Genomic DNA, 25367 nt, shown 5'->3' with positions numbered 1-25367 from the left:
GATTTCTAAGGACACATTTTTTGATCAGAGAAAATGCTTTGGATTTGCCAATCTCAAAAATATCAATTGACATTCCAACTACCATCAGTTTCTCATCCAGAGCTTTTATCCAAGGCAATGTGTGGGTATCCTGATTTAGACCATCTAACAAACCATCTTCAGCATACAGCGATTTTAATCTGTTTAAAGGCATATAGCCAGTTTCTTACTTCTAAGGACAGCTGTCCAAATTCTGCTCGCAATGCAACTTTAGACACACAACAGGGGATATTCAGTATTTTCTTAACAAATTGTGCTAAGGGTTGGTTGATATTATCAGATTTAGTTTTAATCCAAATAGCTGAGCCATAAAGAAAAACGGGGGCCAAATCATGTACTTCACTGATACCTACTTTTCCCCTTGATGTGGATCCAAAGCAGCTTATATCATTATCTGCTCATCCGTTTCATCCTCACAACAGACCTGCGAGGTAGGTGAGGCTAAGAGAGTATGACTGACTCCAGGTCCCCCTAGAAGAGCAGGGATTCAAACCTGGGTCTCCCAGACTCTAGTCTAACCCATAACCTGCTACACCATGCTGGAAAGAGGCCATCCCACCAGCCATCACCAATGTTCCCTCTAAGCTGAAGAGTCTTGCGAGCAAAAACTCTACTTTGTGAGCTACTGGCATTAAAGTTGTGAGTTACTGCATAATTGTTCTCTAGGGCCATTTTTACTGAGCTAAGACAAAAATGTGTGAGCTGGAGGCTAAAAATCTGTGAGCTAGCTCACGCTAACTCAGCTTAGAGAGAACACTGGCCATCATCATTCTTGGAATGAAGCCCAACCACTGGTTTTTCCCACTCAGACTGCCAAGCAGTTCTCTGAGGTCTTAGGGAGGCAACCAGCAACCTGCGGTGCAGAACTTGAACTATAGGCCCTGCTGTATATCTTTCCACAGACAAAAGCTTCCCCCTCTCCCCAGCCATGAATATGGCATTCCTATACAAGGCATCCCACCGCACCCTCAATCAGCGGAGACACTCCGAGAGCTTGAATGTTGTTTCTTTTGTTAACATTTTTAAACAAAGCAATGGGGGGGGGAATTCAATGAAAACGAGGCACAAATGACAAAAAAAAAGTTATTAACAAGGAGCACAGCAAGGAGATGTCAGCTGTAAACTTCCAGTTTTTCTGCTCTTCCTGATTAGGCTGGTGGAAAGCTAAAAAAAATAATATAAAAGGCGAGGGAGTAGATTTGGATGAATCCCTAATTTCCAGTGTCTGTCCCGTTAAATAAGAACACAAGGTCAAAAAAAAAATTCAAAAATCTCAAGTACCTGTATACATAATTACAATACTGAAACATATATATAATATATGTGTTATAGGAAGAAGTTATGTACAGAGATGGGGATGCGCTAATAGGGGCTTTCCCCCCCTCCCCTGGAGTCACTGGAGTGGGGGGAGACAGCGGACTTTGGGAAAAGCTGTCATTTGACAGCAAGTAAGTTCTGGGAAGCAAGAATTTAAAAGAGGTTCCCTGGCTCCAGCTGCTCAGGACTGCAGAGGCTGCGGCCTAAAGGGGAGGTGAGAATGCTTCTGCAGAAGCTGGAAGGAGGAGCAGGGGGCCAAAAGATGAGTTATGAAAGGTACCCAAATCCCAAGTCAAAGTTGTGGTGCAGCTTGGCAGGCCGAAAGCGAAGAGCCCAGCCTCCTTCCCTAAATCCCCTTTTCCAACAGACTGAGCACAGTGCCAGCTCTCGACTCCTGCTCGTCTGTGGCTACTGCAGGGGTGGCAGGCCTCTCCAGACTGCAGGGCACCAGAAATGTCTCAAGACCACCAAGGGGTTAGCAAGCACCCTGTGGTAACGAGGAGGAGGACTGGGACGGGGAATGACACGCGATGCTCTTTTGAGGCCGCCCAGCAGACCACAAAGATGATACATTCCCCTTGTTTTATAGGGTACTCTTCATTTTCCTTTGCGGCATTTCTCAAAACTTTTAATTCTTTGGGTGAGCTCCTCGTTGACTTGGTTTAAACTGATAATGGAAATGCATTCTAGGTCTCCAGCAGCCGAAGCAGGGGGCTGGATTCATCCTAACAGTAAAGGACAATATTTCTAACTGGAAAAGGAAGGAGGTGGGAGGCAGATAGAAATTTGCAAAAAACCGAACAAGCACCTTCCTGGGTTGGCAGAAGTTCCTATGAAGTTTTGGTTGAATACGAGCCAGAGAAACATTGCCAACAAAGCCTGTTTCCCCGCCTCGCTTATACTTCAGGAATGCATGAGCTGGAAGGCAGAACTCCTGCACAGGGAATGCATCAACTTCTCCTTCCTTGATGATGGATTGCGCTTCCCCCAGGAATCGGGACAGCCATAGCTATGCACCCGACTGCTGCTCCCCCGGCCCTCCTGCACAAATGCAATTCTAATGGCAGGTGAATGGCTGAGCTGCCACACCTCTCCTGACAGAGATCCCTTACCTTGAATGGTGGACATGGCAGGCAAAAAACCCCCTTCAGCCCACCTTACAAATTTCTGCCTGCCAAGTGGCTCTTAAAGGAACAAGCAAATGGCAGCAATCCTAGGCTGCTAAGTAACCATGCAAGGGGCCAGGGGCAAGAGACGGAAGAGGGCTTAAAGGGGATGTCTCTTGCTAGCCTTTCGGGAGCTCATCAGGTCTAGGCTGGAGCAGCGAAACATCCAGCAAGAATGTAAGGAATGGAAGAAGAGTTAGAAGATCGAAGGGTAGTGCTGGGAGGACCGCTTTTAAAACTAGCCTCTCTGGAGGGAGGTGGCCCACGCGGCCTGCAGTAGTAAAAGAGCTGTAAACAGGGAAGATTCTATATACAGTACTTGAGAGGGAGGATGCTGGAGTTATTAATACCGGTACTGCTGTGGTTATGTCTCCAAGCTGGGAGCAGGGAAGGTACCGCTGCACTGGTAGCCCATGGTGAAAAATCTGCAGTGGAGCGCCCGCTGGGAGAACAGCAGCCATCTTGTTTTGGCCCTATTCAGTAACAAAGATGAAGGGTCGGAGGAGGGGGGGAGGGGTCAGTCCACCTCAAATCAGGCACGCAAAGAGAGAGGCGAGCACACGGACACTCAATAAAACACTGCTCTACCCACTGTGGCCCCACACTGGGCGGTTCCCCTCGGCACTCCTCCTCTCCTCTGGGTCCCCCTACCACAATAAAAGTGTCCCTGGTGTTGGCCACCATCTTGGTCCTTGGCTGAAGGGAGGGAGTCACTGGGGCACCTGCTGCCCCCCCAGCCCTCCTCAAAAGTATGTGTCTTGCAGCACAGACGCCGTCGGAGCATCCCCATCTCTTCCTTCCTCGCTGGGCGGTGGCTGAGCCGATTTGGATTCCTTTTTCCTCAGCGACAGCTTCCGGTCCTTCTTCAGCCGGGCTTCCTCTTTGGCTCGTTCCTTCTGCAGCTTCTTCTCCCGTTCTTTTTCCTGCCTCTCCCGCTCTTTCTCCTTCTTCTCCCGCTCCTTCTGCAGCTTCCGCTCGTGCTCCCTCTCCTGCTTCTGCTTCTCCTTCTCCAGTCTCTCTTGCTTTTCCCGCTCCTTCTCTTTCCGCTTCTCCTCTTTGCTGCTGCCCGCAATTGTCTTGGGGCTGCCGAGGGGCATGTTGTTTCCTGTGGGGGAGGGCAAGGCTGGATGGAGCCCTTCGGATACCACCACCTGGCTCGGGGTCACGGGAGGGGCTGGAGGGGGAGCCACCGAGGCAGCCAAGGTGCCCACGGAGTGTGCTGGGGAGAAGGATGGGCCGCTGATGCTGCCATAAGTAACCCTTTGCTTCAGGCCCGTGAGGCTCAAGAGGCTGGCGCTGGCTGTGAGGGGCGGGTTCATGCGGTGGCGCTCCTCGTGGATGGCTTGCGAGCTGTGGAGCCGCCGGGAGGGCTTGTACTGGAGCTCACCCCGCGTCTCCCGCCACTTCTTCAGCTGGGTGGCGTTCTCTCGTTCTATGATGGCTTCGGTCACTGGGAGATTCACCACCTGAACAAGGAGAGAGACAGAAACAGAGGTGAGAAGAATGGTCCCGGTGGCATCCTTTCCCACTACAGCCCTTCTGCCTATCAAGTGTACCTTTACCTGGCACCACCCCACACAGACAGCGAGAAGCTTGCTTATTCAAGACCAGGGCTTTTTTTGCAGCAGGAACTCTTTCACATATAAGGCCACACCCCCTGATGTAGCCAACCCTCCACGAGCTTACAGGGCTCTTAGTACAGGGTCTACTGTAAGCTCCAGGAGGACTGGCTACATCAGAGGATGTGTGGCCTAATATGCCAAGGAGTTCCTGCTACAAAAAAAGCTGTGTTGGAGACTATGGCAGGACCTCCCCTCCCCAGAAGCCCACCTGGTGCTGACATTCAAGCTGCATTTTTCCTTTTATCTTGTTTTACTTTAAAAAAACCTTCGTCTTATTTTGAATTTGTTCAGTCTATCCATTAAACAGAACTTTTTGCCTTTTCGGAAACAAAAACCAACCTCTTGGCAAGATGCAAGTTGGAAGAGAGAAACCTGCTTAATCTATTCCTCCTGGCTGTGCTTCAGCTCAAACTCATCCTTCCCAGGGCACCCCATATGTCTCCCTGCTAAAAAACTGGGGGGCTTGGGGAAAAAGAGGACAACAGTACAGAAGATGAAGAAAATAAGGACCCAAGAAAGCCCTGCTGGATCAGATCAGAGGCCCATCAGGTCCAGCATCCCGTTCACACACTGCCTGACCAGCTGGAAGCCCACCAGCATCCTCCTCCTACCCATGCTCCCCAGCGGCTGCCTCTCGTGCTGGAGGGAGGAGATATGAGTCATGACTAGCAGCCATCGACAGCCCCATCCTCCATGAATGCGTCCACTCTCTTTTTGAAGCCAGTCTTAAACAATCTTCCTGCACCCACCTTTCGTTCACTTCAGCTTATGCCCCCACTCAGACTGACTCTGGGCTTTTAACAATGCAGAGAAAGAACAATGCAGCCTTCTCCTTATTATCTAGCTGGAACCTCAGATCATCAGCTTTCCTTAAACTACCACCTTCCCCCCTTCCCGAATCACAGAGACTTATGGGAAACAACACAAAACGTTTTTATTGACATCCAGATTATAGCCCTCTTTTATGGGCATGTGATTCAAAGTCCCTCTAAAAAGCAATGACGGAATGCAGAGTCTTCATGTCTGACTAGGGAAATGTTGTATCAGATGTCTGAAGATGCTAAAGTTCTGTTTTGAACAAACAAAGTCCAAATCTAGTAAACTTTTACAAGGGGCCACATACCTGACTGCTTATTGGGCAAGCGCAGAATCTATGAAGCTAACATATGGAAAGGATGCACACAAAAGTTTATACCCAGAATAAAACTTTGTTTGGTCTCCAGGGCGCCACTGGACTCAAGTTTTGTTCTATGTCTTTCCAAAAACAGGTTTCTAGTCCTCATGGCTGCCAACAAAAATCTAGAGATTCAAACTGATGATGACCCAGAAGCTACAGTGATCACCTACCACAAGGGGATGTGGCCAAGTCTGAAATGGCCAGTGCTGGTGTCAGACAGTACCAGGCATCTTTGTTTAAACGTGGCGTTTCTTAGGAATGTCTACCTCATCTGTAAACCCTCAGCCATGTCCTGTCTGACCGTCTGCAACTGACATCATGTTTTCCGCCCAGGATCCAACTTTCTCCCCTCCAGCTTCACCTCACTGGCTTCTCTATTTGGCGCAACATCCCCGTGCCAGAGCTCTCACCTCGCGGACCAGGTAGTCCTCTTGCATAGCCTGGGCCGGCAGGTTTCGAAGCTTCTCCATCGTCTCATACATGCCCTGGCACGAGCGCAGCTTGTCAACTGAGCCCAGGGTGTTCCGCAGCAGCACCAGGCCCACTCGGAAAATTATCTTCACCCCTGTGTGAATCACAAGTCGAGAGAGGGAAGAGTGGCACAGGCTGTATATACGGGTGGGGGGTGGAGGAGCCTTCCTCTATGTGAGATGCGGGGAAAGTGCAGGAGGGACCTGGGGACTTCATTCGATGAATGGACAAAGCAGATCTGGGGATAAGCATGTTAAGTATGGGACTGGGTGGAGGGTAGCCTAGAAATTTAGGAGCTCTTATCTTTCTTGTTAAACAAATTCCTAAGCCTCAGGCTATAACCAGGTCAGCAGTGGCTTGGGAATCTTCCTTCCAGGGCTTCTTCTGTAGCAGGAACTCCTTTGCATATTAGGCCACACACCCCTGATGTAGCCAGTCCTCCTGGAGCTTACAGTAAGCCCTGTACTAAGAGCCCTGTAAGCTCTTGAAGGATTGGCAACATCAGGGATTGTGGCGTAATATGCAAAGGAGTTCCTGCTACAAAAAAGTCCCTGCTTCCTGCTGTTTAATAACGGAAGTCCAGGTAGGGAAAAAGACAAAGTGCGTTTCTAGAAAAGAGAATAGTTTTGTCTCTGGGGAGGTCGCTTTCCCTGTCAACTGGGAAAGAAAGGACCCCAAGTGACCAAACGTGCAAGGCTTTATGGGGCCAGAAGGCCGAGTCTCACCTTCGCAGAAGAACATGTCCCAAACGCGCAATACGGAGCACCAGGGCAAGGTCCGGGAGAAGACGCACATAAACCACTCGGTCATATACAAGATGGGGTCGATCTTGTACCTCTTCAGGTGGCGGTAGGCAATGGGGGACACTCGCCGTAAAAGAGCAAAGAAGATCTCCCCGTCCAGCTGGATTGCCTCCTGCACAAGATATGTTTTAGGGTGAAGAAGTAGTTGGAGACCCTGAAAACGGCACCCTCTTTCTGTTCCCCCGCCTGCTTCCATTTTCTATCTTATCACTGCCCTTGACTGAGAAAAAGAGGAGCCAGAGGTTCAAAAGAACATGCATGCGCTGTACACATCCACGCACACAGTAAGCATCTACAGCTTCTGCAGGAGGCAGGGTGATCTAACTGTTATGAGATGGGGAAGGAGGCAAAAACTCTACAGCCCTGCAGGAGCCCCAGAGAGGCAGGAGGGCAGTGTCTTCTATGCAGCTGTTCAAGGGAGCCTGTAAAAAGGCAAGGGGAACACAGAGATGAACCTTTTCCTAGAGTGGACATACATTGATGCTGAGGGAAAGTGTCACCTGATCCCTACCTGCTCTGCAAGCTGTTAGAGGCACAGAGTCTTCTGTTATAGAGCCCTAGAGGGCTAGAATCAAACAGCCAGCCAACCAACCTTCCCCTCCCCCCCCCAGCTTATATGAAAAAGTTTTTCGTTTAATTAACAATATACCTTCATTCCTGACCAGCGGTTCCACTTCCCAGTTCTCAAACAGAGCTGTCACCATTCAAGAAACCAATGAAATCTATGCATGTGTTTGCGCAGGAAGTGTTCTACTGATGAAAGCATCCTTTGTTTTTAGAGGATGCTTAGGCACAGAGGCCGTGTGGAGAAAATGGAAGAGAGGGAGACAGCATCTGCTGCTGCTCCCGTTTTCCCTAGGGAGTTGTATGTCAAACAAGGTCTGGGGGGGGGGCGGAACCTAAACCAGGTTACCTTTTTAGTCAATTAAGCAACCTGACTGCTCAGTAAATGTTGCAGCTCCTTTTTTCAAACTAGGTTAATCTTTTGGAGATGGAAGTCAGCTTTGCCTGCCAGCTGCTGCATGCAAGGTGTTACAAAACCAGCACCAGGCATCTGAGCGCACAGTGAGCCTGCTCTCTACCAAGAGATTTCAAGTTGACCGGTGGGTGTATATATGTGTGTGTGAGAGAAAGAAAATTTGGCTGCAAACAGACTAATATTTTTTTTTAACTCAGCCATGGGAATTGGTCTTGACAGAGAAACAAATGTAAAAACACAGGCATGTGTGTTCTTTTTAAAAACACATTTGCACTGTGAATATTTCTAATCTAGACGCTTCCAGAGCCCTTCTCCAGGGGTCTCTGGAAAGGCTCTCCTTTCTCTGGAAAGCAGAGAGCAAGAGAATCCTAGGATACCGATCTCTAGGCACAGTCATCAGGAGGAAGAAGGGAAACTCCCGGGGCTTTTTGGGGAGAAAAAGCCCAGCAGGAACTGATTTGCATATTAGGCCACACCTCCTGATGACAAGCCAGCCGGAACTGTGTTCCTGTACATTCTTGCTGGAAAAAAAAGCCCTGGAAACTCCTGTCCAAGAAGGATTTCAGAACAGCACAGAGGGCATTTCCCTTATGAAGTACTAAAAGTCACTCATTCCTTTTCCTTCCAAGAATGCGGTCACACTCACCAGTCCTGCACTGTAGTACCCAGGGAGATATTTGTCGCAGATTTGCACCAGGCACCAGAAAGCATGCTGCAGAGAGAGCAAGACAGACAGTTCCTTAGCAGGAGCCCCCTGGGCAGCCACATCCTCACAACCTATAGTCTCCATCCAAGAATCCTAGCTTGCTCTCCCACTGAAGGCAACCAAGTGCTATGAAGTTCAGCCGGTGAGCCTTCTAGCCTGGGGCCATCCTTCCTCCTGTCTTGACTGCAACATTTCTCTCTCAATGTCATCCATGGCATTCAAAGTCAGAAGTCCACTGGAAACAGAACCAACATTGAAGACTTCAAACAGTGAACAAGGGATTCTACTTGCTTCACAGGAACCTTTCAAGAAATTGTCTATAAATATGGAATTTGATATGCACCGTTTCGGATCCTTCCTTTGTCAAGATTATAGCTACGTCCAAGAGAGGAATCACAGATGTGGGGCAATGACCACAAGGTACAAATTATGTAATGATGGAGCGCAAATGCCTCTTGAGAGCCAGTTCGGTGTAGTGGTTAAGTGTGTGGACTCTTATCTGGGAGAATCAGGTTTGATTCCCCATTCCTCCACTTGCACCTGCTGGAATGGCCCTAGGTCAGCCACAGTTCTTGCAGGAGTTATCCTTGAAAGGACTGTAAGAGCTATCTCAGTCCCATCCACCTCACAGGGTGTCTGTTGTGGGGGAGGAAGATAGAGGAGATTGTGAGCCGCTCTGAGACTCTGACATTCGGAGTGGAGGGTGGGATATAAATCTAATATCTTCTCCTTCTAAAATATTTCATAACAGAATGGTAAATAGTACAGCAGGCTGAGGCTCTGCTGTACTATTTACCATCATGCTATGAAATACTTTAGAGGCTTTTGGGCTCCATCATTACATAATATCAAACTCCACAGAGAACTTAATGCAGGAGATGCAATATTGTTTAGAATCAATTTGTTGGGGAATCGCTTGACTTTGATATTTATAAACCATTTCTCAGAAAGTTCCTGTGAAGCAAGTGGAACCACTGTTCAAAGTCTTCAATGTTGGTTCTGTTTCCAATGAACTTTTGACCTTGAATACCATGAACTATACTGTTGTTGTTTTGTACAAATTAATGTTTCTTCCTCAGCTGTGGGCAGATGTGTGCTGAATCACCCCCCCAAGGAAATAAAAACAAGATGTGAGCCTCGTTTAACTAGAATGGCCATGTTTTGCCATTCAACTGCCAGCTGCAAATGTTCTGATTCAGCTAGGAGGGAACGAGATCCCAACCACACGTGGGTGAGCTTCAAGAGGCAATGGTCCTGAAGAGGAGCTGCCACTGGGGAGGCCTCGTACCATGGCCTGAGGAGCCCAAAATCTCTGGATCTGACGCTGGATTGTTAATATTCAGACTGATGCCATGCAATAGCTACACTGGCCGGCCGAGAATTCTCCATGCCTTTATGCTCCATTATGCTCTGTGCCTTTTGGAGAACACCTAAACAAGACAATGCAGTGGAACAGTTCCTTACCTCTGCGGGCATATTCATCAGCAAAACTGCAGCAACGGGGGCCTGGGCTTGGCAATACCCTTCCTCTGGCCGGTAGATAGTGTAGGCTTTCAGGATGCGGTAGAGGTCCTGCTGCCTGCGTGCGAGAGACAGAACGGAGGATGAGAGCCAGGAACCTAGAGCCTGTCTCCAGGCTCGAGATGGTGTCTAATCCAGGTGTAAACCAAGAGGCTCAGAGAAGCATTTGAAGATGTTACGTAGTGCTCTGGTCTCTTGGAGGCACCATTCCCAGCCCAGGATCCACCCAGTGACAGAGCTGCATGACAGTCTTGGGCACGGGGCTGTAAATCTGAGCCTGGCCTCTGCTTCTTTAGGGGAGGAGCTGTGGCTCAGTGATGGAGCACTCAAGGTCCCAGCTTTGATCCCTGGCATTTCTTCTGAGCAGCCCAAATAGCCAAGCTTAGCACAAGCTTAACAGAACCTGGAAGCTAAGTAGGATTGGTCACGGACAGTACTTCAGATGGGAGACTTCCAAAAAAATCCAGGGTTACTTCCCAAAGGAAGGCAAAGGACCTCTGCTTGTTTCTGGATGGGGAAACTGCATGGATGGGGATGCCATGAGTTGGTTTTGATTCAATGTGTTGTTGTTGTTCTTAGTAACTGGGCCTATCAGGGTTTTTTTTGAGCAGGAATGCATGGGAATACAGTTCCCACTGGCTCGGCATCATGAGGTGTGGCCTAATATGCAAATGAGTTCCTGCTGGGCTTTTCCTACAAAAAAAGCCCTGTGTGAAACAATGGTGATGCCAGGGGGTGTGGCCTAATATGAAAATGAGTTCCTGGTGGGCATTTTCTACAAAAAAGCCCCAGGCCTATGATACAATTAAGCCAATGCATTTCCCAGATCATGAGCCACAACATCACTGGGATTGCTGAAAGAGAGATTGAGGTGGGGGGCTGTCAGCAGTCCAGTTTCCTCAGGTACGGGGGAAAACAAGAGGTGCAAGAGGCAGGGTGGGAAGCTGGAACAGCCAAAGAGTGTCCATGTGCGTGTAGGAGTTAGGCTGCTCGGCATGAAGCAACACTTCAAAGAGCCAAGCAGGCAAACCCAGTGTCCCTTCTAGCTCACCAGGTGGGAGTAATCTAGGATGCGGGAGGTGCAGAATTTCAGAAGGTTTTGAGAAAAGCACAGGGACCTCCCAACTCTGGATGATGCCTCCCTGACCTAGGGTAGCAGTCCTCTCCCCCTCTTCCATTCACTCACCCATGGCCTCCCCGGTCAACAAACAACTCATGCAGGGGGAACTGCCTGTGCAGGTCTTTCTCAATCACATCAAGCCACTTGGGATCTCCAGCTTGGCGCTCCAGTTCCTAATAAAAATAAGGCAGATAATGTGAGGCTGAGAGCGTTTCTGAGCCCAGATTTTTACAGTGCTGTCCTAAGCAGAGTTATACCCTTCCAGGACCACTGATCTTAGCTGACTTAGAAAGGTGTAACTGTGCTTAGGATAGCACTGTGAGTATCATCTCCTTAGTGCAACAGGGAGATGTGAAGACTCAGAAGATTTTGTAGAAAACCACATTTCTCCCCCTCTGAGGATTCCGCCCCCCCATTATTTTGAGATAACTGCCCCCCTTTTTTTTGAATGAGCAAAACAGTTTTAACTCAGAATATGTAGCAAGCCTTAAACAAACAGAAAAACCCTGCGCCTACAGCATAGGATAATGAGAACTCCTGTGTAGAATGCAGACAGATACTGTATATTTCCAAGCACATATTGTTTAAATGTGAGTTGTTTTGTCCATGTCCTGGCTTGCTTAGCCCAGGCCAGTCAAACCTTTTCAGAACTCAGTAGCTAAGCAGAGTTAAGCCTTGATTAGTACTTGGATGGGAGGTCACCAAGGAAGTCCAGGGCTGTTACGCAGAGGCAGGCAGTGGCAAACCCACCACTGAAAGGCTCTTGCCTTGAAAGCAAAGTCAGCTGTGACTTAGCTGCACTTCCACCACACAATTTTGCCTACAATTAGTAAGCTACGATGAGCAAGATGAATATAACACGGAACTATTTAACACTGTATTAATCAATTAATTAGTTAATTTTATTACATTTATATCCTGCCCTCCCCTGACGGGCTCAGGGCAGCTAACAGTTAAAACAACAGTGCTAGAATAAAATTACAATAAGATAATTAAAAACATTTCATACAATTTTGTACTGTTTAAAACAATCCTTCAGTTTCCTTCCCTAAAGTCCAAGATGGCGTGGTTAGTTCTTATTGAGCACTACATGTAATAATGATGCTAGGTGTTGTTTAGCGCTCTACATTTATAATGGGATGGGTTTAACTCAACATCCAAGTGTGTTGATTGCCCTGTTAAAACTGCAGGAGACTCCAGCCCAATGAGCACCTTTGTTTTTGCTTATTACAAAAATTGGGGTTTCCATTTTCAACCTATATTTCCCCAGCCTCTCAGATGACAAAAACTGAGGTTTATGTGCTAAAGCAGCGAATGGTGCAGCCATTTGCAGGTCTCTCTCTACAGTGTTGGGTACACTCACAATTTTGTTCACAGAAAACTATGACACTCATACTTCGAATTTTCACAAATGTGCCAAACAATGCAATTTTCTTTGACAGTTAAATTATAATGGATGCATTTTAAAACAGTAAAGTATGTTTAGGCTTGACAAGTAACTAAATAGTGCATCTATGTCAGTCTTTCCCAAAATGTCTTTCAACAAAGTTCCATGGCTTTAAAACTTCCAGAAATTTAACATCTCTAGTATGAGTTTTTGTTTTGTTTTTTAAAGACACTGCAAAATACCTCAAATTTCCCCTGATTTTGATCCAGGAGTTCCTTGCTGTTTGAGAGAAGCTGCCATGCCTTGCCACGGAGGGAAGAAGGAATCCCCTTCCGGCAACGCAATTTCACCTATAAAGAGGTGGAGAAGTGATTAAATAGATACAGCAAGCAAAGTAACCCAAAGACCACTTGTGACCTTTCCCTCATAACATTCAAGAATGCAGTGTAGATCTCTGCTCACCTTCTGGAATCTGCGCGACAGCCATTTGTCCCAGTGGGAAAACATATCCAGCCACTTCAGTTCCCGTTGTCTGCCCACATCCACAGAGATGTTGCTCTCACTGCAAAAGGAAAGGGAGCAAAAAAAAAGGCCATACTGAGCTAGAAAGAGGACGTGAGCTCTAGCCTGAGTGGAACATCCATAAGAACATACGGCAGAATTTGCCATCTTAGTACCTATTGTTACTCTGTAATTTTAGATTACATGTATTTTAAATTGGTTTTTTACTGTTGATTGTTTTTCTGATATAACCTGCCCCAAGCCTGTTCTACAGGAAAGGCGAGCTAAAAATCAAATCAATCAATCAATCAATTAAATAAATAAATAAATAAATAAATATAAGAGAAGCCGTGTTGGATCAGGCCAATGGCCCATCCAGTCCAACACTCTGTCACACAGTGGCCAAAAACCCCAGGTGCCATCAGGAGGTCCACCAGTGGGGCCAGGACACTAGAAGCCCTCCCACTCTTTTCCCCCCAAGCACCAAGAATACAGAGCATCACTGCCCCAGACAGAGGGTTTAATCAGTACGCTGTGGCTAATAGCCACTGATGGACCTCTGCTCCATATGCTTATCCAATCCCCACTTGAAGCTGCCTATGCTTGTAGCTGCCACTACCTCCCGTGGCAGTGAATTCCGTGTGTTAATCACCCTTTGGGTGAAGTACTTCCTTTTATCCATTCTAACCTGATTGCTCAGCAATTTCATTCTTGTTTGTGAGAAAGGTAGAACAATACTTCTTTCTCTGCCTTCTCTATCCCATACATAATACTGTAAACTTCCATATCCAGGTGAAGGCATGTGCTTATTTGGCAAAGGACATGTAAGTGCACCAAACTGCACCCTCCCTGAAGACCTTCTCAGCCTTTCCTCTGACTCCTGAGATTTCACTGGGGACTTGGCTATACAAGCCCATCACAGACAGTGCTTTGTGGAGTGAGCTTGCAAAGCAAAGAAGCTATGGGATATAGGGCAGGCTTCTTACATGACTCTTCTTCTCACTCACTACACAGGTATCCTCTGAAACTACCTTTCTTGCAGGTTCACAGTCTTCATGATCCTCACCTCCACTGCCCCCGTCAGTCAAAGCCACAAGAGAACTTTAAACTAGGACACCCCCTGAACCAGCACACATTCAACTGCTGCCCCTCCAAGATAAGACTCGGGGAATGAATATTCATCACAAGGGGGAATGAATATCACATTGGTCTCCTGTGGTCTGCTTGAGACAGTGTTCCTGCAAGGGCCTTACGTTACAAGATTTGCGGCTTCTCATGGCTCATTCTGACCACGACGCTTGCCGGCTTCTGTGACTGTGTGTACATACACACACACAACGTTAAAGCACCCAGCTTCCAAAACACACCATAGTGTGCCAACAAGGTGACCCCAAGCTAAAGTGAACGAAGGTGAATTTAACTGTGGCGCTGCTCAGCTACCTATGACTCAGGATTTGCTGGGTCATGCGTAGTGTCTGAGGCAAAGTGAAGGAAATCAAACCAGTCCTTCTTGTAGGGGGGAAAATGTGAGAGGCGTACAGCATCACACGCCCCACGTCAGCTTCAGTCGAAAAGCTTTGAGGAACATGATTGCACAGAAGGTGCTGGGCAGGGCTTTTAACAGAAACATGGCAAGAAATAGGAAGTGTGGCTTGCCAAACAGGAAGTTGTGGGACAGCGTTACTGAAAAAAATAAAAAGAAGAGCCAGGGAAGGAAGCAAAAGTCAGGGAAGAAGGCGGCCGCCTTGTGTGGGCTGGGGGAGTATTACTTTCCCACAGCTAGGCCTAAGGAAGGAAGTTTGCGGTTGACACTCCCAAGAACGCTTTATGCTCTTCTTCCAACCCTTCTAGGCCTCATCTTGCTCAAAAAGAAGAGAGCTTGGCCAAGAAAATTCTACCCTGCCTCCTGGCAAAGGCAATTAGAGCCCTTCATCTGTGCCAAATTCTGTGCCAAATTTGTTTACTTTAAAAATGTTATATGATGAGGTGGCTGAAAACATGACAAAGCCGTAACGCAGCATAAAAGTTATTAAAATTAGGGAACTATTAACAACCCAGCCATTAAAAAAACCAGAGCAAGCACAAGAAACAGCACTGCACATTGGGTGGGGGGAAATGCCCTCAAGTCGCACCTGATTTACGGTGACCCACGGTTTTCAAGGCATTAAGAGGTGATTTCCATTGCCTGTCCCTGCATAGCAGCCCTGGACTTCCTTGGTGGTCTCCCATCCCAATACAAACTAGGCCTGACCCTGCTCAGCTTCTGGTATCTGACAAGAGCGGCCTAGCCCAAGCCATCCAGGGTAAGCACACTACATATCTAGCAACCTAAAATTATCCTCATAAAGCAGTGGACTGCAAAAACAATTGAAAAAGATCCAACTAGTAAGTTAAAAGCAGGGCTTTTTTTGTAGTAGGAACTTCTTCGCAAATTAGGCCACACTGCCATGATGTAGTCCAGGGGTGGCCAATGGTAGATCTCCAGATGTTTTCTGCCTACAACTCCCATCAGCCCCAGCCAGCATGGCCAATGGCTGGGGCTGATTGGAGTTGTAGGCAAAAAAACATCTGGAGAGCTACATAAGAACATAAGAGAAGCCATGTTGGATCAGGCCAACGGCCCATCCAGTCCAACACTCTGTGTCACACAGTGGCAAAAAAAAATTATATATACACACACACTGTGGCTAATAGCCACTGATGGACCTGTGCTCCATAGTTTTATCTAAACCCCTCTTGAAGGTGGCTATACTTGTGGCCGCCACCACCTCCTGTGGCAGTGAATTCCACATGTTAATCACTCTTTGGGTGAAGAAGTACTTCCTTTTATCCGTTTTAACCTTTCTGCTCAGCAATTTCATCGACTGCCCACGAGTTCTTGTATTGTGAGAAAGGGAGAAAAGTACTTCTTTCTCTACTTTCTCCATCCCATGCATTATCTTGTAAACATCTATCTTGTCACCCCGCAGTCGACGTTTCTCCAAGCTAAAGAGCCCCAAGCGTTTCAACCTTTCTTCATAGGGAAAGTGCTCCAGCCCTTTAATCATTCTAGTTGCCCTTTTCTGGACTTTCTCCAATGCTATAATATCCTTTTTGAGGTGCGGCGACCAGAACTGCACACAGTACTCCAAATGAGACCGCACCATCGATTTATACAGGGGCATTATGATACTGGCTGATTTGTTTTCAATTCCCTTCCTAATAATTCCCAGCATGGCGTTGGCCTTTTTTATTGCAAACGCACACTGTCTTGACATTTTCAGTGAGTTATCTACCACGACCCCAAGATCTCTCTCTTGGTCAGTCTCTGCCAGTTCACACCCCATCAACTTGTATTTGTAGCTGGGATTCTTGGCCCCAATGTGCATTACTTTGCACTTGGCCACATTGAACCGCATCTGCCACGTTGACGCCCATTCACCCAGCCTCAACAGACCCCTTTGGAGTTCCTCACAATCCTCTCTGGTTCTCACCACCCTGAACAATTTAGTGTCATCCGCAAACTTGGCCACTTCACTGCTCACTCCCAACTCTAAATCATTTATGAATAAGTTAAAGAGCAAGGGACCCAGTACCGAGCCCTGCGGCACCCCACTGCTTACTGTCCTCCACTGTGAAGACTGCCCATTTATACTCACTCTCTGCTTCCTATTACTCAGCCAGTTTTTGATCCACAAGAGGACCTGTCCTTTTACTCCATGACTCTCAAGCTTTCTAAGGAGCCTTTGATGAAGAACTTTATCAAAAGCTTTTTGGAAGTCAAGGTATACAACATCTATCGGGTCTCCTTTGTCCACATGTTTGTTCACCCCCTCAAAGAAATATAACAGGTTAGTGAGGCAAGATCTTCCCATGCTGAGTCTTCCTCAATAACCCGTGTTCATCAATGTGCCTACTCATTCTGTCTTTGATAATGGTTTCTACCAACTTTCCCGGTATTGAAGTCAGACTGACTGGCCTGTAATTTCCCGGATCTCCTCTGGAACCCTTTTTAAAGATGGGGGTGACATTTGCTACCTTCCAGTCCTCAGGAACGGAGACAGATTTCAATGAAAGATTACAGATTTTTGTCAAAAGATCCACAAGTTCATCTTTGAGTTCTTTCAGAACTCTCGGATGTATGCCATCCGGACCCGGTGACTTATTAGTTTTTAATTTGTCTATCAGTTGTAGGACCTCCTCTTTTGTCACCTCAATCTGACTCAGGTCTTTCAACACCCCTTCCAAAATTAGTGGTTCAGGGGCGGGCAAAAAGTTCTCGTCTTCCACAGTGAAGACGGAGGCAAAAAATTCATTCAGCTTCTCAGCCATTTCCCTATCCTCCTTCAGTAATCCTTTAACCCCATGGTCATCCAAGGGCCCCACTTCCTCCCTGGCTGGTTTCCTACTTCTAATATATTTGAAGAAATTTTTATTGTTGGTCTTTATGTTTTTTGCAATATGCTCCTCATAATCCCTTTTTGCCTGCCTGATCACAGTCTTGCATTTGATTTGCCACAGCCTGTGTTCCCTTTTACTAATCTCACTTGGACTGGTTTTCCACCGCTTAAAGGAGTCCTTTTTACCTTTTACACCTTCCATTACTTTGTTTGTTAACCACGCAGGCCTTTTCTTATGCCTGTTTGTGCCTTTCCTAACTTGTGGTATGTATTTTATCTGAGCTTCTAGGATTATAGTTTTAAATAGTGTCCAAGCTTCCCCAAGGGTTTTGACCGTATTTACCTTTCCTTTCAGTTTCCTCCTCACATGCCTCCTCATCTCAGTGTATCTACCCTTTTTAAAGTAAACGTGGTTGTGGCGGTCTTTTTGGGCAACTCCCTATTTATACAAACGGTGAAATCAATAACATTATGGTCACTGCTCCCAAGAGGCGCAATCACTTTTACATCTCTCACCAAGTCTTGGGCATTACTTAGGACCAAATCCAGGATCGCCCCACCCCTGGTAGGTTCTGAGACCATCTGCTCCATAGCACAGTCATTGAGAGCATCTAGAAACTCAATCTCTTTCTCTCTACCAGAACACATATTGACCCAATCAATCCGCGGGTAGTTAAAATCACCTATTACAACACAGTTTTTAACGTTTAGCCGCTATCTTTAAGCCTTCCATCATATTATAATCATCCTCTCTCTTTTGATTTGGTGGGCGATAACAAACTCCCATAGTTAAATTTCCTTTTGGACCCTCTATTTCAACCCAAAGCATTTCTAAAAGCTACTGTCGGCCACCCCTGATGTAGCCAATCCTCCAAGAGCTTACAGGGCTCAGTACGGGGCTTGCTGTAAGCTCCAGGATTGCTGTATCAGGGGTGTGTGACCTAATATGCAAAGGAGTTCCTGTTACAAAAAAAGTCCTGGTTATAAGCATGGGTGAAGAAGTTTTACCTCATGCCTAAAAGACAGCAAGGCAGGCCCTAGGAAGGCCTCAAGAGGAAGGTCATTCCACAGGTGAAGTGCCAGTGTTCCTCTAAGCTGAGTTGGTGTGAGCTGGCTCACTGTGCTTCAGCCTCTGGCCCACACATTTTTGTCTTGGGTCAAGAGAAATGGCCCCAGAGAAAACTGATTTATGCAGCAGCTCACAGCTTTAATGCCAGTATTTCACAAAGTAGAATTTTTGCTCACAGGACTCCACAGCTTGGAGGGAGTATTGGATGGCACCAATGAAAAAGCCCCGTCTCTGGTTGCTACTGACTTCACTCATGCAGGAAGGGAGACAGAGAGAGAACGTCTTGCGAACAGGACCTCAGCTGGCCTGGCCCAGAGATATTCAGGGCCTTAATACTAAGAACCAGTACTTTGAGCTGTCCTGCTCTTCCTCTAAGAAACTCAGAGCAGCATCATTGGGGTCATTTTACCACCATGTCCAGTGACACAACTGAATTAGAATACTTATTTTTTTATTCTCCACTTTCCTCCCCACTGGGGACTCAAAGAGGTGTACAACATCATTCCTCCTCCTTCTCTCATGAAGAAGGTTAGGCAGACAGTGTGTGTGTGTGTGTGTGAGAGAGAGAGAGGCCCAAAGGCACCTCACAAGCTTCCACAGGGACTCAAACCTGGGTCTCCCAGATCCTAGTCCAACTTTCTGGCTCTTCAGCCACTTCCCCATCAAGCAGGTGATCAACACCTGAGCCAAGCCTCCAGCTTCCCTCTCCAAAACCCATCAGTCCAGCCACATATCAAAATCCAATCCTAGAGAGACACCGCCTGCCCCCACCCCAGCAACTATTTCTTTTCTTTTTTTGCCTTCTAGTGGCAGCCAGCTTATGGCAATACCTCGTTTTCAAGGAAAGAGACGTTCAGAGGTGGCTTGCCATTGCCTGCCTATGCGTACCAACCCTTGTATTCTTTGATCTCCCATCCAAATACTGACCAAGGCTGACCCTGCTTAACTTCTGCGTTCAGTTGAGATTGGGCTAGCCTGGGCTATTTAGGACAGGGAAGGTATTTCATCATCTAAGATAGGGTGGCCAAACGTGCTTAACATAAGAGCTACATAGAATAAATGTCAGATGTTTGAGAGCCACAAGACACGAACATCAGAGGAAGGAAGGAAGGAAGGAAGGAAGGAAGGAAGGAAGGAAGGAAGGAAGGAAGGAAGGAAGGAAGGAAGGAAGGAAGGAAGGAAGGAAGGAAGGAAGGAAGGAAGGAAGGAAGGAAGGAAGGAAGGGAGGCAGGGAAGCAACTTTAAATGCATTCTCCAAGCTGCCAGCTGGCCTGGAGAAGTGATTCAAAGAGATAAATGCTAGCCGGTGGGGCAGTGGGGACTTTAAGAGCCACACAATATGTGTGGAAGAGCCACATGTAGCTCCCGAATCACAGTTTGGCCACTCCCCAGTCTAAGATAAACTAGGTAAGGCACATTTTAACCAGTGCTGATGCACTGGGGTAATGTGGGAGAGAAAGATGTTGTGGGCTTGACCTCTGATCAGCGGATCAGTCTATCTTCTGTGACAAACAGAACAGGAATGTTTCTTAATAGCTGTAGGCATTTTCTTGTCAAGACATTAGTTTGGTCAAGTGCACAGGGCTGAGAGAGATGTGTGCCTGAGAGAAAAGAAAAGAGCAGAGTGCTGGAGAGGCACCATGGGAGTTCACTGATGCACCCTGGGGTGCAGGTTCTCTCTCTCTTTGGACCTGATGTGGGGAAGTGCTGCCCTGTAGGTGTGCCCCCATCTGTACCCTCCCTGTCTACTCCAACAAATAACTAGAAAAATTACCCTCCAAAGGGAACCAGCACAGGTAACACATGACCCCTGGAACTTCTCGACATTTGGGAATGCAGAAGACTCATAACGCCATCACCACTTCAAACCCGGCTTTACTTCACTCCCCAAACAATGAAGGAATCCTTTCTCTAAATCCCTATCTGAGAGTCCCTGCTGAAGCTTCCTATGGCTGGAAGGCACGACCAAGGTGGTGCCCGTGGGCACCGCAGAGCCTGCTGGCCCCTTTCCTGGATGGGGGGCCAGCAGGACTTCTGATTGGCTGTATAGAGATCAAAATGCCATTGTTCAAGTAGCAGCTGCCACCACGGTGTTCGTTTTACTTTCTCTCTGCTCTTTCCCAGTTTTACTTTCTCTCTCCTCGAACCCTAGCATCAGAATTCCAAAGTTAGGGGACCCTAATGCAGAACCTTGCTGAAGCTAAACTGACTGGGATCTGATCTGCTAGCAGCTTGTTGGCTCTGCCAGCTTTCCTGATAGCAAAAAGATGAAGAGGGGCCAGTTTTGACCATTAGAAAGTGAAACCACAGGCTGCAGATTCCACACAGATGACAACAGACCGGCAGTGTGCGTGTGTGGCGGGGGGAATCAGGTGAGGCGGAGAAGAAAAGCAGGCAGGATTCAACCCAGCCTCTAAATGGGAGGCCTAGGTATACTCTCTTTGGATTCTGCGAATGACAAAAGGTGCAACACAAATGTAACAAGCAAACTTCAGCAAACAAGTGCTGGAGTATGGTTAAAACCTTCCCTGGGTGGTTTTCTCTTTCTACAGTTCTAATCCTGCTGGCTCCTAGCACACCCAGCTCCATCTCTCGGTCTTCTTTAGCCATTGTCTGTTCCCAGTTGCTGGTTTTCCTCATGGGCTCCCGCTCCATAAGCAGTCAAAAGGTGACAGAAGGTAGGCCAGACAGAATGGCAGCAAATCCTCTTGCAGGGGGGGGGGGGGATTCAAACAATTGGTTCCACCATCCCCACCCGCAAAGAAAACCACGCCCCACTGCCCTGTCAGCTGGAAAGAAAAATGCCTAATCCCCAACACAAACACACTTTATTACCCTCCCCTACTCTGTGGCTGAACAGACACAGCAGACTGTGCAAAACCAAGAATTTGTTCTTGTCAGATTAGCCGACCGAAAGCAAATTCCATTCTGGAAATAAACGACACAGATTAGGGCTGTCTGCACGAATGCGGTGGTATTTGAAAGGGCCGTGTGTTGGCAGAACTGGGAATGATTTATTCCAAGCAGAAGAAGAGCCGTCGTTACTAAGGACCTTTCCAGTCTGAACGTATCTGCCCTTCTTCTAAAACTGTTATACAAATGGCCTGTAGTCTATCCTGTGGTGGCAGGCTCCAGCCATTAGTTACGAGCTGTGTGAAGAAGAGCTTCGTACATTGATAGTGATTTGAAGAATGGGTTGCACGCATTCAGGGAGGACAGGCCTACCTACAGCCAAAGCTGAAAAACCTGTCCGTTTGCAGAACAGGGATAACTCTAATTACCGGCCTTCAGGGACAAATGAGAGGGGCTGGCTATTGTGCCTCTGCCTGGCTCTGAGCCCTCCCTGAGGCATCCAATTGGCTGCTGTGGGAGAGAGAGTGCTGGCCTACGCAGATTTCAGATCTGAGCCAGCAAAGCCGCTCTTACAATCTCAGTTATTACATCACTTACTTTGGGGGGGGGGGGGAGGAAGAGTCAGGATCAAACAAGGTTAAGAAATTCCCAGAAGTCAGGAGATTTACTCGAGCATGTGGGTAATTTTTTTTTTTTGGGGGGGGGGGGAGACTAGAAGAGCCTTTGGAATCAAAAGACAGTTGCCAAATTCTGCACAAGCAGCCATACCACACATCACAAGTGCAGCAACATTGCTTTCTGGACACCCACGCTGGCTGCAATGGCATGCTCAGCCCTGACAATGCAGGGGGTCAAGGCAGAGGTCCCCCCTCAGTCCGTTAACGCCGAGACTCTTAAGTAAACAGGCAAGTTAAAAAGGCATCCCTGAGCTAAGCCTTCCACTGGCCAGTGAGGCCCAGCTGTTCCACTCAGGAATTCAGGGAAGCAGGACAAAACAGAAGGCCAGGCTTGAAGGCTGCAGGCACTTGCAAGCAGGGAAGCTTCTGAATCTACTTACCATGTCCTAGAAAACCAGGCTAGCCTGGCAGAATGGCAGGGAAGGCCAGAGATCAAAAAACCCTTGCTAGCAAAAACATGCTCTCCTCCCCGACTGCGCAACCGTCAATGCAAAGAACATATCCATCTTGGTGCATGTGATCTCGCGATCCACTCCCAGCTGGTTGTACAATGCTTTTAAAGCTACTAGGGGCTTTACATGTTGGTGGCAACTGAGGACTGTGGTGGGGCTGGGGGACAAGGAGAGGAGAGGTTCTGCTTAGAAGTTAACAGAAGTCGAGTTCCATGTCCAAATGCCTGCTTGAGGTCAAGAGTCTACTCCCTGGGAAACTCCTTCTGTAATGCTTCTGCCATAGCAGGGCAGATGGAGAGGACAGGCCCCTGAGGCAGGGAGGACTCCTGAGCCTGGCGGTTGCCACCACACAGCTTGCCCGCCAGCAGCCACCACACAAATTGCCTGGGATGGGCTGGTGGCTCCTATCATACAACCTGCCTGCCAGCTACTACAACTTACCCAAAATTTGCCTGGGATGGGCGCACCCACCCAGGCTGAACCCAGTGCCTGCCATCACATGACTCGCCTGGGCACTGTGGCCTCCCTCTGCTCAGCTGCTACTTGTGCCGAGCCAGAGCATCTGCAAGGGAGACCAGGAAGTAATCCAGTCACTCATTCTCTCTGACCCTTGTAGCAACTGCGAGACTTGAGCATTACATGTTAACAGTTGGAGATGCACCGAGTCAGTGTGGGTGTGCTTAATCCTCGGCTGGCTCCATATTGAGAGAGAGGAAATTCCCTGATTGTGCTTTTCTCCACTCCACCAAACATGACTTTCATTGGGGCTATATGGGAGGTAAACCAGCGGACACAGAGGCATCCTACTCTGTGAGCCACCCAAATGATAGTCTGGATCTTCAAAGCTGTTAGGGAATGCCCATTCTCTCACCTATTTCCCGAACTTCAGAGAAGTCTGGAACAAGGATTAGTTTGCGAGAAAAACAAGAGCTCCCTGCCACAATGAGTAATACAAAAGAACAGCCAGCACCCTTCCAATGAAGTCATACGTCCAAAGTTATGATTTTGATTTCAGGCCAATGAGGGCAGCATCCCAGCAGAAGAGGAAAAAAAGAGTTATGGAAAAAAGAAAAAAACCACAGACAGCAACAGAATGGATGGAGAAACGGGTCAGACAGCAAAGCAGAATCACCAAAATGTTACAATTGAAGTTTGGAAAACACATTTGGGGATGATGCCCCAAACTGAGAGGAGGTCAGTTCCTGCCTAATTTGTACAATCCTTTCCAGAACACAGGAAGGTTCACAACTTCCCATAAAGAAGTTTCCATCCTTAGAAACTTTAAGGAAGCTGAGTATAATTTGCTAAGCTTCTTGTATGCTGAGTATGGAATGCTTAAATAAGTTCCAAAGGGGGCGGGGAGTCATTTTGCCTACTATGGGATGATCTCATAACCTGTCCCTCAATGCCAATTAAAAAACAATCACAGAGATGCCACTCCCCAACCTTGAGTGACACCTTTCAGAAAATGAAAGTACAAAGCACCAGTGGATGATGCCTTAGGCAATGGCTTTCTTGTCAGGGTAACAGTTTGACCAAGGGTATTTCCCAACATTCTGGTCCTCTGATAAATGGATCCCCCAAGTCATCCCTACAGAATAACTAATACCCCACCAGGCAGAAAGGTCATGTATTCCATTCCCAGTTCCCTGGCCTTGACTGAAGCAAACATCTTGCCAAGCTCATCTGCCCCCAGATAAAGGACTCACTCATCCCCTGAAGAAGAGTGCTATCACTTTGGTGCCAATACTTACATCCCATCAGAGTACTGGCTGCCCCCAATGAAGCCATATTTGTCTGTCTTACGGTACGCCATTCCATTGATTTCAGAATCGGAACCCAGAGAGCTAGCATCATCAGGAAATCCAGGGCCGGTCAAGGATTCCATGGTGCCTGACATAAGACTGACAGACTCCAAGTAGCTCATGGTGTCAGAAGGTGGAGGAGCCTTGGGTGCTGGAGTGCCCAGGCTGGGCTGGGAATCCAGGTCTTGGGGTGGCTGCGAAGAGGGTAGATCTTGAGGTTCCATGCCTCCTGGGCCAGTGGGTGAAGTCTTTTCCGGCGGCGAGCCAGGGCTAGGCGCTACCACGACCACCGTTGGTGACATCGGTGGAACCGGGAGGGGCTTCATGGTGGTCTCTGCAGGCACAGTCACAGGTGATGACATCATTCTGTCCTGAGGTGATGATGTCACCGATGTTCCATTGACTGTTGCCACAGTGGACACAGCAGCCACTGAGTTAACCACAGGTCCAGTTGCTGTAGAAGACGCATCCCCCACTGGAATCCCATCCACCACCACCTCTCCAGCATCAGATGCCACTTGTGCAAGAGATGCCACATCTCCATTATCCCTGGCCACAAGCGACATCTTTATGGTCATCACGGTTGTGGTCGTTTCTGTAGCAACGCACGATGCTTCCATCCCTTCGACAGTCGGAACAGTTCCTTCCGCAGGTTCCATTGTTACCAAGTTGGCTGCTGCCCCGGAGGAAGCCGACAGACAGCCCACAGGCTGTACTGATACCGCAGGATCTGAACCCAGCCCCTTCAGCGCATGGAGCATGGAGCGGGGAGAATTGTACCGAGGAGGGGGTGTTGGAGGGTCCCCAGAGCCGGTCTCCATGACTCCTGGGGGTCCTTCCCCCCCGGAGGGGGGAATGTAGCCTAGCTGCCCAGCCAAGGCCTCAGCGGGGGTGGGGGGGAGGGAGGGAGCCAGCTGCCCCGCGCTCCCCCCCTTGCCTGGATAGAAGTGCCAGCCGTGAGAGAGGCAACCACCCCAGCCTGCGCGCGCATCTCCGGGCTCTGCGGCCCCAAATTCAGCCAATGAGCACCCAGGAAGAAAGTCAGCTCGGCCAATGATCAAAGAGAAATGGGAAAGAGGGCCAAGAGCCGCGGGGATGAGGCAGGGGACTCATCGACAGGGCTCCAATGGGAAGAGAGTAGGGCACAGGCACAGCCAATCGGTAACGCGGCATAACAGACGGCGACGAAAAAGAGGAAGGGCGGTGAGCGGGTGCTCGGCAAAGAGGAGGGACTAACGGGGGGCGGCTGCCAATCGCAAATAGCGTGTCAAACACAGAAATCCATTTTCGTAATTGAAGGATGGTTTTACCACTCGGAATGGA

General features: G+C 48.1%; 1 protein-coding gene across 1 annotated transcript; it reads right to left on the bottom strand.

Annotated features, from left to right (window-relative positions):
• Nucleotides 1–1029: 1029 nt before the first annotated feature.
• TBC1D10B (TBC1 domain family member 10B) lies at nucleotides 1030–25137 on the bottom strand. The gene is made up of 9 exons (XM_060256753.1): nucleotides 23994–25137; nucleotides 12771–12870; nucleotides 12551–12658; nucleotides 10988–11094; nucleotides 9745–9859; nucleotides 8221–8286; nucleotides 6518–6707; nucleotides 5732–5886; nucleotides 1030–3988 (listed from the first exon to the last, which is right to left on the bottom strand). Exons 1-9 carry the CDS (start codon nucleotides 24863–24865, stop codon nucleotides 3266–3268), a joined length of 2436 nt encoding a protein of 811 aa, XP_060112736.1. The 5' UTR covers nucleotides 24866–25137; the 3' UTR covers nucleotides 1030–3265.
• Nucleotides 25138–25367: the final 230 nt, after the last annotated feature.

This window comes from Heteronotia binoei, chromosome 15 (genome assembly GCF_032191835.1).
Source record: "Heteronotia binoei isolate CCM8104 ecotype False Entrance Well chromosome 15, APGP_CSIRO_Hbin_v1, whole genome shotgun sequence".
Lineage (NCBI taxonomy): Eukaryota > Metazoa > Chordata > Lepidosauria > Squamata > Gekkonidae > Heteronotia > Heteronotia binoei.
Note: the sequence above shows the minus strand (reverse complement) of the source record. Positions and strands in the feature narration are given on the sequence as shown.

Excerpts from the sequence above, each read along its gene's own strand:
- TBC1D10B (XM_060256753.1), bottom strand. The coding sequence starts at position 24,865 with ATGGAGACCGGCTCTGGGGACCCTCCAACACCCCCTCCTCGGTACAAT. Across the intron at positions 9,860-10,987 it reads GTTGACCGGGGAGGCCATGG|GCAGCAGGACCTCTACCGCA; the intron begins GTGAGTGAATGG and ends TCTCGCACGCAG. Across the intron at positions 6,708-8,220 it reads GGTACTACAGTGCAGGACTG|GAGGCAATCCAGCTGGACGG; the intron begins GTGAGTGTGACC and ends TATCTTGTGCAG.